At 43.8% G+C, this 12,814-nt stretch overlaps 2 protein-coding genes across 6 annotated transcripts in view; one reads left to right on the top strand and one right to left on the bottom strand.

Moving 5' to 3' along the window:
- The window catches only part of b3gat2 (beta-1,3-glucuronyltransferase 2 (glucuronosyltransferase S)), a 67,653-nt gene that overhangs the window by 8,145 nt on the left and 46,694 nt on the right, over positions 1-12,814 (top strand). Inside the window, exons 2-3 of one of the 3 annotated variants that reach the window (XM_037123015.1) lie at positions 883-1,117; positions 7,204-8,291. In XM_037123015.1, the coding sequence (XP_036978910.1) occupies positions 7,758-8,291 (534 nt within the window). In that variant the 5' untranslated portion in view covers positions 883-1,117; positions 7,204-7,757. Of the gene's footprint in view, positions 1-882; positions 1,118-5,481; positions 8,292-12,814 lie in introns of those variants that run through there. The other 2 variants (XM_037123016.1, XM_037123017.1) reach the window with 2 other exon arrangements.
- Positions 1-12,814, bottom strand: part of ogfrl1 (opioid growth factor receptor-like 1) — a 62,957-nt gene that overhangs the window by 23,559 nt on the left and 26,584 nt on the right. The gene's annotated exons all lie outside the window — the stretch shown is intronic.

Below are 12,814 nucleotides of genomic sequence, written 5' to 3'. Positions count from 1 at the left end.
ATTTGTTCTTTCTCCATCTTCCTGTCTTACTTCCTTTCATTCATTCATTCAGTCCTTTCTTTTTCCTTTAAGTTTCCCTACAGGCGATGCTTTCACTTACTCCCTTTATACATTCCATCTTCCATCATCTGTCTCAGCCGTATTTGAAGAAATGACAGTGCGGTACCCTCAGGGTTATTCAGCTGCTCTGCCTCCTTCACACTGCACACGCACACACACACACACGTCTGAACACACACACATCTTCTCTTCCCTGTCATTTCTGCATCCCAGTGCCTGGCATTGACAGATTCTCACTCCATCTTGTTGTCTGTATGCTCCAGTCTGTCATCCTGCCTACAGTAATACATTGTATTGAATCTCTGAACATGTGTGCCAGTATCTACAATTTGTGTACCAAAAACTTGATGAGGTAATTTACAAAACCGTGAAAAAAAAACCCACATGAAGACCCACTGAAACATTCACACTCCTGATAATTGCTTAATGTTAATAGTAATTACCTTAAAAGGTTCAGTGCTTCTTCAGGATTTACATCCATACTGGGACAGAAATGAACCTTAAGCCTGTCTGGTGAATATAGACAGAAAAGGTTTATTTGTGGGTGGCTGTGGCTCAGGGGTAGAGCCAGCATCTTGGTATCGGAAGGCTGCTTGTTCGATTCCCCTGGTCTGCATGTCGAAGCGTCCTTGGTCAAGATACTCCAAAGTCACTGCGGACAAAAGCCTCTGCTAAATGCCCTAAAATGTAAATATATATATTTTTTTTATATTTTATGTTTTTTGGACAACAGATAAGACAAACAGCAATAAATATACAAAATACAGTCCTACAGTGTGTCCACTAGTCTGAGCTTGATCCTGGTCTTCTCCCTCTCTATAGACGGAGCACTACTCTCCTCATCTTCCAGCAGTACATCCCGCTCACACACGGAGCCTCAGCCCTCCACATCACCATGTGTCACCACACTGCAGGGTCCTGGCAGCCCCCAATCACGCAGACATCCTGACATTTGACATCATGTCACTATAGCAAAGCCCTTTGGGGTCAAATCAACAGCATGTACAAATCCAACCCTACACTGATGACGGGCAGCTGACTCAAGTCTGTGTCAAAGGTAATAGTGCTTGAAAGTCATCCTGGTTGACTTTACTGGGACCAGCTTGTGTAGCGGTGATGCTTTTAATAGCCAGATGCAGAGAGCTGTTCCTGGACCGGTGTGTACATTTACAGGGGTGGAAGAATAATGGACTGTGTGTGTGTGTGTGTGTGTGTGTGTGTGTGTGTGTGTGTGTGTGTGTGTGTGTGTTTTTCCATCTGCACCAACTGCTATCACGGTTTGACGAAGTGCTCAGGTAATGCCGAGCAGATTGGAGTTTTTTTAGCTGTACAAACATTCCTCAGAGCTCTGCAGGTAGAAATGGAAAGAAGAAGAAAAAAGACACACTGGCTGACATAAACCTCCAAAGCTTTTTCAGAGTACAGGTTGAGACACAAGCTTGAAAACTGGCCAAACAGCAAATTAAGTTAAAACTGCTCTAATCAATATTTTTATATTAGCACTGAATCAATGGTGCGAATAGTGTGAAAGGTGTTTCTCTTTGTCACAAACCTGCAGAAAATCTGCCACCTGACTCTCCAGTTTTCCCTCAACACTGTGGAGCCTTTCTCATTAATTACATTTCTACCGTGAGCAAACAGCTTCTTTTGCCTCGTCGCAAGCAAGCTTTCTGACAAAGCAAGTAGGGAGTGCACAGTGGGGCATTATAAATGTACAAAGGCTGATACAGAACATAATAGCTAGAGAACAACTCCAAACTTCCAAACAAATGGGGTGGCTGTAGGTCAACAGAGTTACAATGGTGATGGGTCAGGGCCTGACGGGCAGCATGATATCTTCAGTAGATATCCCTTCAACACAATAGGCTACATATCAACATGTATGTTTCGTTATATTAGAATAGAATAAAATAGAATAGAATAGAATAGAAAGCCGTTATTGTCACTGCACAGTGTACAACCAAATTTCAGTGTACTTCTGGCAAGTGTAAGTACAGTAATAAACGTATATTGCACTCATCTTGAAAAGAATAAAACTCAGCAGCATATTATTACACCTCACCAGATATACAGTATTGCACCAGATAGTTATTAAAAATAAAATATGAAAAGATTGCACAGGACAGTATTGCTCATAGCCAGTTTTTTTGGCCGAGTTCAGGTCTCTGAATCTGGAGGTGTGGTTCTCAACAGACCTGTGGTGCCTTCCAGAGGGCAGCAGAGTGAAGAGGTGACTCCCCGTGTGAGATGAGCCCTTGATTATGTTAGCGGCCTGGCGGAGAGGTTCTGTATATGTCCTCAAGTGAAGGTAGCTGTGTGCTGCTGATTTGTTGCGCTGTTTTAATGACTCTCTGGAGTGCTCTTCTGTCAGCTAGCATGCCGTAGGTGAGTATGCTCTCCGCAGAGCAGCGATAGAAGGACAGCAGAGACAGGTCAGCTGTCCGCAGCGTCCTCGGGAAGTAGAGCCGCTGATTCACCAGAGAGGCTGGGTGCGCCGTCCATAAGAGCTCCTGCATGTCACCATATCTCCTCCAGTGAATACAAGAGCAGGTTTTCTGTTTCCTGAAGTCGGTGATCAGCTCCTTTGCTTTGGAGTTTTCTGAGTGCGGGGGTTGTCGATGGAGCTACATTCTGTCAGTCTTTGGACTTCATCTCTGTAGAGGGACTCGTCGCTTTTGTGTTAGTGTTATCTGAAAACATATTGAACATATTTGAACTTCGGGGTTGGTGTAGAGAGAGTAGAGGAGAAGACCCAGCACATAACCATGTGGAGCTCCAGTGCTGAGTGTCCCGGATGGGGGAGTGATGGGTGCCCAGCCTGACAGTCTGTGTCCGATTTGTCAGGAAGTCCTTAATCCATCTGCATGTGTGCTGACTGACACCCAACAGTTTATGCCATCAAATGGTTCCAAAGCAGAAGTATTAAGTAGCAGAAAATAAAGTGCAAGTTCATCAAGACCACACTTAATTGTAGTATTTGAGTAAATCTGCTTAGTTTACATTCAATCACTGGTTTGTTGTAAACTGGGATCTGGATAAGAGGATAATGGCGGGGAGTGAGATCCAGCACCTGCAGGCTGAGGGTGGATAATGGAGGACTGTGGCTGGGCGTGAGCCTGGAGGGGATAGCAGGGCGGGCAGGGGATATTAGGGGAGGCTTGGGAGGTGGTTGGCAGCTGAGTGATGATCCTGGGACGCGGAGAGACAAGTTAGTAACATGAAACACAGCGAGAAACTAGATTGGACTTGAAGTGCAACTCCGGCAACAATCTGAGGAAGAGCGACGTAGGAACCAGGGTGGGTTTACTGAAGGAGACGAGCTGATGAGAGGCGGGTGGGCAGACCGGGGCTTGATTTCAGGCAGGTGTGTGTGGTGAGTGGAGAGAGAGCCAGGAAGAAGAAAGGACGACCACGCCCTCACCAAAAACACAGACGAGACGTAAACAAAGAGACGCAGACAGGAGCACTGGGAACACGGGGGAAATCTTCTGGGGGTACAAATTTAGCATAGATTAAAGGTTTGACTACATTTCACGATTTGAGTTATTAGCAGCAGAGTGTGTCCTCATTATATAAGCTACCTCCCCTTTTATTCTTTGCTTTTCTCGGGCCCACATCTAATTTTACAAACCACTTTCCGCCCGTTGAGGTTTAAGTCAGGCTCAAAAGAAGTTCTGCCCCTGAAAGAAATCTGCTTTTATCATCTGACAAAGCTTCTGTTATTAAAAATGATCACCTGATGTAGTAAAGGCTGAGAGACTTGTAAGACTGAGGTAATCTGTTGGAAAGCTGTTCTTTTGCATAACAGAACTGTAGAAACTGTATCTGCTGCAGGACTGGTTGAGTGACAACAATATGTATTTAAAGGTGTCTATTTTTGGCCCAACTGTCCCCTCAGTTCTGTCACTTACACACTTAGACGAGCACAAACGCTCGCTACAAATGAAACAGCATTTCTAATGTGGAGACAGGTGAGTGACAAGGAGGCTTGAGGTGTGACTGACAGGTCTGACAGCATGACAGGGGGCGGAGATGGGAGATTTTTTTTTTACAAAGCCTGATGGATTGAGACAGGTGTCACGACTTCACATTGGACTGATTTTTTTTTACTGCGCCATGGCAGAAAACGGGTAAATTAACCTACGACTGCTCACTGTCAACATGTTCCACCCAAGCAAATTTGAATTGCTACAAATCAAGTTTCGAAACGCTTGATTACTCCGTATACATTTACATTTCTTTGAACCGCCCCCCTTTAGATCTTGTTTTCAAAGTCCTGTACATGAAATGAAAAAAAATGCTGTTCCTCCTCTTTGTGTCCCTGCTGTGCTACTAATAATATCTGAAGCAATTTTAATCAAAACGATCGCATTTCAAATTACATTTCGCTTGATGAGTGCTCTTAATTTCCAAATTGCTCATTGTGTACGAACAGATGGAAGAATGTGCAATCACGGCTGATAAAGCGCGGCCGTTTAATATCGGAATAGAGCCTGTTAACTCACTCGCTATCATCACATCACTCTCTTTAAAGTGATTTACCACTGAATTAGCCCATTACCTGATTTTCACCCAAATCACAGAGCATGCGATTGATTAAGCCTGTAAGAGTCATTCTGTTTTGGGGACAATGCATTCGATAAGTTTCAAGGTGCCAAGCGTATCTCTTAAAAAAACAACTGGTGGTTCCTGCCGCCCGCCCTCGCCCTCGGCGTTCCCTTAGCAGCTACCTTATCCAAACAATCAAAGGTGCTTTCATCCTGTGAAATTATGAGCTTGTTTGCCTGCAATTAGTTTGGGGCGAACCAACCCTATTAGTGCGGTTCAGTGCCTTTTCTTCTCTTGCCTCTCGACAGATCCCTTGATCCGTGTTGTGTGCATAATTACCCATCAATGATTAGCTTTCTCGGCTGAAGTGGAGAACACCAGTAAGCCAGAAGCCACGCACGTATGTGCATCAAAGACAAACTGAATGGATTCAAGATAGAACCAGTGGCTTTTGATCCGGCTCTGTTCAGATGAACCACATCTGGGAAGTCAGCTGTGTGACCTTGAAGAGTGTGGGTGATAATAGAGTGTGCTGGAGCAAAGAGTCCTAAAACCTGGAAGTGACTTAGCATTTTTTTTTTCCCCCCTTCCGGCTCCCTTGCCTCATAGTCAGTGGGTTTTGTGAATGGGTTAGTTTCGTTAAATGCCTGAAATAAGGTCTGTGGTTGACACAAGCTTGAGACAGCAGAGCTCGTCTGAGACCAACTTCATCATGCCGAACACGGCAGGCGGAATTTAGTTGAGTTCTGTTCTTATTCAAAATTCAACTGATAGAGGACTGAGATTTCATTCCATCTCAAAAAGAACATACTGTATAAGTGGTGTTCATTAGGGAGGGTTATCTTGCTGAAAGAAATGTATAAGTATCATAAACTTGGGTTTGCCAGAGAGTTCACTTTCTATAATTAATCAAAACCCAATTTAGAAACCCCATGGGCTCTTTATCAAAGGAACTAGGGCGATGCTAACTTCCGTCATAGCCTACAGAAATACGTCATCCCTGCCGTTCTCGTGACACAAGGAAAGAGAGAGCCTATATCGTCAGTTATTGTCTTCATATTATTTGTGGATGGCAGCTGTGTAGAATTTGGTCACTGTAAAGTCAAAAAGATGCAAGGGTCGGTCTCCAGCTTTAATTAAAGCAGTTACATTTTATTTTGTTTGTGTACAATGTTAGAAAATAATGAGAAATGCAGGTTCCTTTAGCTCAAGGTGAAGCCATCAAGCGCTTGCTTTGTCCAAACAACACCTCAAAACCCCAAGGACGTTCAGTTCACTGTCATGTTAGAGTGAAGCAGTCTTCACATTCAACAGGCTGGGAGCAGCTGTTTCTTTGAAAAATGAATTAAACATCATAACTGAATTCACTTTCTGTAAAGTGAGTGATCAGTGTAAAGGCTAATTGTTCCAGCTCAATCTGTATTTAAATTGTGTGAGCACCGGACGTCCTGGTAGCCTGTAGAGTAAGGATCCATACCACTCGCTTAGTTAGACATAACCAAAATAGTAAGTAACCAAAATAGAACGTCTGTCCAGCTTTGAGCATCGGGCATGTTTCAACATTTTCTTACATTTCTCTGGTAAATGAGGCTTGGATCTTGACGACTGGGTCAGTTCAACTAGTTGATATCTATGAATATGTACAATTTGATGTGGATCCTGTCCCTTATTCTTCCACAACATGTTGGAGATGATGATTCCGTCTGCATTGTTTTGTTGTACTCGTGGTTGGTTGATCTTAAATTATAATCAAGCAGTAATGGGTGGTTCAGATTGATACAGAGCTATTGAGTTCGATATTGGATTAGGCTCGATTGAATTAAATCAAATTAAATTGCTCTTTTGGGCCTTGGCGATGGTATGCAGTCTACTCGGGTCCCGTTCCAGTCATCCCATTAGTCATTTCATCTAACGGTAGTGACAAATGGCTATCATAATTACCTAAAACCCAAGATGACATCCTCTTATAGACTGTTTTGTGCATCCAGGACCACAAAATACGCAATCGAGGGAAAGTAAAAAAATCTTCACAATCCGTAAAGAAGCTTCAGCTACAATGTTTTGCTGTTTTGTTCAGAAATGTGACAAAAATCCAACCACCAGAATGCCTGCCAGTTAATCTGGACCTCACATACATGAAGTCACTGCACACAGTCGACACATTATGATTATTTCTCACCACTTTGTCCTGACATTTTACAAGATGTTATGTTATAACATGAGTTATTGCCTTGAGTTTGGAACAACAGTGTGAGAGTGGCGTGTTTGACATTAGCTATGCTGCATTTCTGGAAATTATTGTTTTTTCTCTAGTCTTATCAGTGTAGAGACCCCTGGAGGTCTCCATGTCCCGAGACAGCTCAGATCAAATCCCCCCTTCTTTTTTTCTTTCTTTTCTGATTTCATAATGTATTCTTAACAAACACAGCTTGAGAGCTGCACAGGCTACCCTCTCTCTCCCCCTCTCTCTCTGTCTCCTGTCTCCATGCTCTCTCTATCAGCTGGGTTTTATTCTCAGCGGACACTGATGCACACAACATAACAAGGCCTTTCTCCCTTTTCCCCTCCTCTCTCTCTCTCTCTCTCTCTCTCCAGGTTCTCTCCTCCATCCCGTCTCCCCTCCTCTGCTCTGCACCTGCTCCTCCCCTCCTGCCTTATTATCCTCAGACTCAGAGCAGCGCTCCGTCCTCGCCAAGTGATGCTCCTCGGCGGCGCACATCGGTGGGTTCTCACCGCCCGCTGCAGGGGACACTGCTCCGGCTTGTTTTTTTCTCCTCTGGAAACCGGCACTGAAGGGGCGACAGAACATGGGAATTTAACGGGGGCTTTTTGAGAGAGTGCGCTGGAGGAGGGAAGGACGACGAAGAAGCACTTAAGTCCCATCCGAGAGAAGAAGAAGAGCAGGAGCAGGAGGAGGAGGAGGAGGAGGGGAACTCCGGGGAAACGGTCCCGCCGGGACGGGGGGACGCAGCGGAGGGTTTTGTGCTTGATATAGTTTGAAATGGACTCAAGAGGTCCGCTTTTGTTGTTTGTTTGTGAGGAGCAACATCGCGGGATTTAAAGGAAGGGGGTTCCCGGAGTCTTTTCTTTTGGCGTGTGTGTGATGGAGTGAGTGAGAGAAGAGGGCGCACGGTAACTTCAGCCTCGCCATGAAATCAGTGTTTTTCAGCCGCTTCTTCATCCTGCTGCCCTGGGTCCTTATTGTCATCATCATGATCGATATCGACAGTAAAAGAACGATCCGGGCTCCGGCAGCCGCTCGGGCCGGCAGGGCGCAGCGGGCGGCCCGGACCGGCGCACCGGGAGCCGGTGGCACCCAGAACCAGACCGCCCTGCCGGTCATCTACGCCATCACTCCGACTTACACCCGTCCGGTGCAGAAAGCGGAGCTGACCCGTCTGGCCCACGCCTTCCGCCAGGTGCCCCGCTTCCACTGGATCGTAGTGGAGGACTCGACGACGCGCACGGAGCTGGTGGCGCGCTTCCTGGCCAAGTGCGGGGTGCCGTACACACACCTGCATGTGTTCACTCCCCGCAGGTTCAAGCGCGCCGGGATGCCACGCGCCACCGAACAGAGGAATGTGGCTCTCGCGTGGCTCCGGCAGCACCGGAGCAGGCGGGACGCCGGGGTGGTTTTCTTCGCGGATGACGACAACACGTACAGCCTGGAGCTGTTTGAAGAGGTAGCCCCACATTTCATACATCACCCGTGTTAGTACCGCAAATCCCTCACTTCACAGCTGAACAAGGGGAGATTTGTTGGTGGTCTTACCAGTGTTTCTTAAACTTTTGGAAAACGAGCTGAACTATCAGAATTTATCTGTTTACATGTTAACCTGTTTTAATTTGAAAACCAAGAGGTGGACGCGTGGGGTTTATTGCGTGTTAAAACAGTAATGATGAAGTTCTAAAATCCTCCAATCACACACAAGTCTGGCATCGAACGAATGGTAAAAATATAAAATAACAGAATTATCAGCATTAAGTTTGCTTAAAGCATCACTATGTAGCACCTGAAAGAGGAAATGGCACATGTGTTAGTTTACAAATTGAAATTTAAACTTAATTTAAACCACCCATTGATGCTTATCCATGAATTGACCTGATCAGATAGGATCTGCACATGGTACTCTCTGAGAGACGGTAAAAAAATAAACACTCCTCCTCAATTCAACACCCTCCAGAGTTTTGCTGGTCGTACAAACCTTAGTAGTCTATCTTAGCTTATGATGGCTAAAGTTAGCAAACCTTTACGTATTGTTGTGTTGCTGAGATGAGTGAGGCAGTTCACTGACTCTGTGAGTTTACATGTACTTGTACTTTACTGATGTGCTGCTGCTCGACAGCATTTTAGGATTTTCCATTGTCTTATAATTAGCACCTGGTGCCTTTCTGCAAAGGTTATATTAACTCACTTTACAGTATCAGAAGCAGTCATTATGCTGAATAGCCCCTTTCTGAGTCCTGTTATTACATCATTAAATAATTACTCATAATTGCAGCAACGAGTCAACAGGATTGAAATGTTGCAGTCAATGTATATGGCACTAACTGCTGTAGTTAGAAGTAACTCCAAACTGTAGCAGACAGATTAATGAAAAAGTAACCTGAAAATTGTATTTAACAGTACTCGATCAAATTCACTACGATCCTTCCCATCCGAATGGTGTCGGAGCCCTCGGCCAAACAGTCCTGAGAAATCTTAAACGAACCCCTGCACACCCTGTTGCAAAGGATACTGTCCCATAGATTTAGTTACTGATGTCATGTTGGTAGATAACAGAGGTGAGAGCCATAGAAATTGACTATTTGGGTCCTTTTTCTCACAGCGTCTTCACTATAAGGGTATGAGGTCTATTCCCGCATTTCCGAATATATTTGTACCGTGCTGGAACCGTTACGCTGCACAGGAGGAGCCATTGTTTAACATTCCCCATATGGAATCGCATCGAAATTCATCGGCTCTTCATGTTGATGGGATCCTACGGGAACGTTGCCAAAAAAAAAAAAAAACTCTGGGGAGGCTCCAGACCTTGTTCCAAGACCTGCTCGTTCCACCTGAGATGCTGTTGTTAAACCAGTTGATTCTAGTCATGAGTAAAACCAGATGACAGAGAGACAGATGAGAGAGGTGGCACTGGTGCTCACTCTGGGTGTTTTCGTTGCACCAGGGCTGCCACGTCTTTCCAATCTTTATCACAGTACCACCACTGTCCGGATTTCTTCTGATTCACTCACCCACACTGAATTAATGTGACAAGCAGGGTTGTGTGTGTGAGAGTCTATGCTAGGGTAAGAGAGCGATACTGGTTCTTTTTGACATATATTTTCATTTTTATAATTTTCTCATAATCTGATGCAGCATGTGGACCAATTTGAGACCCTCAGAGTCTTCTCATACATAAATACTGAAAAAAACATATTGACCAACAGTCATTTGTAAATCTGAGTATGCTATGCCACTATCAACTTCTCACATCGGTTAACTGACACTGGGGTTTATGTCTGGGACTGTGCTTATGTTAGTGCATGTACATACGTATATAGGTGTCTCTTTCCACATCACCATTAAGATCAGCTTGTCCTCGATATTTGAGACATGCTGCTCTAAATGTCCAGGTGACAAAGAGCGACGAGCCGACAGTAGCGGCAGACGCAACTAAACAACCCTCTCACGTTCAAATGCACAAACACTCTTGAATGCCTCTCTGATTGCTGATTGCCTGCTCTGATTACTGCCATTCAGAGAAACGCTAAAATTGCTATCATTTGTTCCAATAATAAAATGTTCGGAATGCAAAACATTTTTTACAACTTATCTGTTAACTCTGCGCTGAGTAATGTAGTAAAAACCGAAAGGAGAAAAAAAAAAAAAAACTGATTGGAAAACCTGGAAAATGAATTCAATTTCACAGCAAGCGATTTACTGGCTGGTGAGCTCTAGTGATGATCTCTGATCATGACGGACCCATTCAGAAATGTGGCGCCATCCGCTACCTGAGCATTATGACGGCCCTTTAGCAGGATGAAAAATGAATGTTTGCATTGCAACATGTTGATATGAAAAGGCTCTTTTCTTTCTCCCTTTGAAAGCAATCTCAGCTCGCATCTAAAATCTGTTCTTCAAACAGCAGCGTAAAACCTAAGGCGAATTTACACTAAGTGTGTTTGACGCACTGTATTTGAGCTCTGCGGCTTTTCTTCTTCTGTTTGGACATGTGAGAACGGAGCCTGATGACTGATGATTCTAAGAGAAGTCTTGTTCAGCAGAAGAGACAATGTAACTGCTCGAGAAATGCAGTAAAGATAAAGGTTTAAGGTTGCAACAGATTACAATTTCCACCATCGATTGATCTGACAATTTTTTTTCCTGCATTGTTTTAGGTCAAAGGTGTCAGAAAACAGTGGGAAGTGCTCACCACAATTCAGTGAGAAGTCTGAAATTTGCTTGTTTCCATCAAGCCAAAAAGTCCAAAACCATTATTAGTCAAAAGAAGAAGAAGAAAGCTGCAAACGGTTACGTTTTACTAGCTGGAAATATTTCACAGTTTAGCTTATGGGTAACTTAAATTATTCATGGATTATCACAGTATTGGCAGCGTACATTTCTGAACTTTTAATTATTGATTAATCAATTCTTTAAATGGTCAAACAGAAAATGAACTGCAGTCTGGGTTGGTGATTGGTCATTACCATCATGCTTAGCTAACGTTACAGACAAATGACCCAAAGGTCTGTCCAATCAATCCAAATGCAGCAAAGTAAATTATTCACATCGGTTCAGCCTTGAGAAATCCAGCTTTGATTTGAATCACATGCTGACTCTCGATGGTTTATCCATCTTTTTTGGTCCCTGAATGCAGCACTTGGGTAAAAAACCCTCTATATTCTGAGCCCAGTGGGCTGGCTGAGACTTCCCTGACACGTAGCCTCTGAGTTGGATTCTGTGCCTGTGGCTCATCGTATAGAGCGTCTGTTTGATTTGTTGATAGCACACTGTCTTCCCTCTGTCCGCCTGCCTATTTCATTACTTAGCTCCTCTGTGCAGGTAATGGCCTGTCATAGAGAGATAATAGGCTGTCATACGGCAGTAATAACCTGCAGAAACTGTCTGCAGGCTTTAGACTGATGGCAGTAACTGTGCTTATAGTGGGTGGCAGCTTCAGATTAAAAACCTTTATATCACTTCAGGAGGAAAAATCATCCAGCTCACATTTCTGCAACTAAAATATTATTTCAGCGTGACCTTTTGGAATATTAGTTCTCATTGTAATCTTTTGTGACTTTTTCCCGCAATTCCAGCAATGATTTTGTAAAACTGACTTCGAAAGATAGTCTGGATTTTTCAAACCCATCTTGATGCAGTACTGTCATATGAGACAAGACAAAAGCAATACGCTAGGGATACATATCAGATCAGGCCAATACATTATCGGCCCACTGATGGCTGAATTTATATTATCAGCTATTTATCATTGTGTCCAATAACAAGAGGCGACAATGCGAGGCTAGATTAGTTTAATGGACTTTACAAATACAACATCTGCACATTCTGATACAGTATGTGGTGGTATGCAGCTTAAAACTTGGTTTGCAATCTGTCAATTAAGAAGAAGAAGAAGACGAAGACGAAGACGAAGAAGAAACACACTTGTCGCTTTCTTGAATTTAAACTGCCACATCTGGATAGAGCCACGCAGTGTAGACTAAAGAGCCAAACAAGTTGCTGCTGGGGTGGATGTTTTTTACTGTTTCAGAGAGGAGGGGAAGTTTACTTACTATTAAAAAAAAAAAAAAAAAACACAGTCCCTGTTCCACGTCGTATTTTATGTCCCGTGCCCACTAAGTTATATGAAACTGAGGCCCTGCCCAGACATTAGAGAAAAAAAAGCTAATACAGACATAAGAGGATTTTTGTAATATGAACATCTGCCTATGGAGATTATGCTACACAAAGCGCAGTGAGGGGGAAAATAGATTTAAAGCATTACAGTACTGTGGACACTGTGTGTTTGGTGGCTCTGAACCCATTTTATGATACCCTGTAGGTAAAAGACACAAATCTGTAAAGCACGCTTCGGGTCATTGCTACACATGTTCTGTATTACGGGATTAAAACCGAAGCTGATGCATTTAAGATGGGTGATTGAAAAAACTGTATAGACAAACAACAACAACAACAACAAAATGCTGCCAATGTGGATGG

The sequence above is a fragment of the Acanthopagrus latus genome, chromosome 15 (genome assembly GCF_904848185.1).
Source record: "Acanthopagrus latus isolate v.2019 chromosome 15, fAcaLat1.1, whole genome shotgun sequence".
In the NCBI taxonomy this organism is placed as follows: Eukaryota; Metazoa; Chordata; class Actinopteri; order Spariformes; family Sparidae; genus Acanthopagrus; species Acanthopagrus latus.
This window is presented reverse-complemented; position numbering and strand designations above follow the sequence as displayed.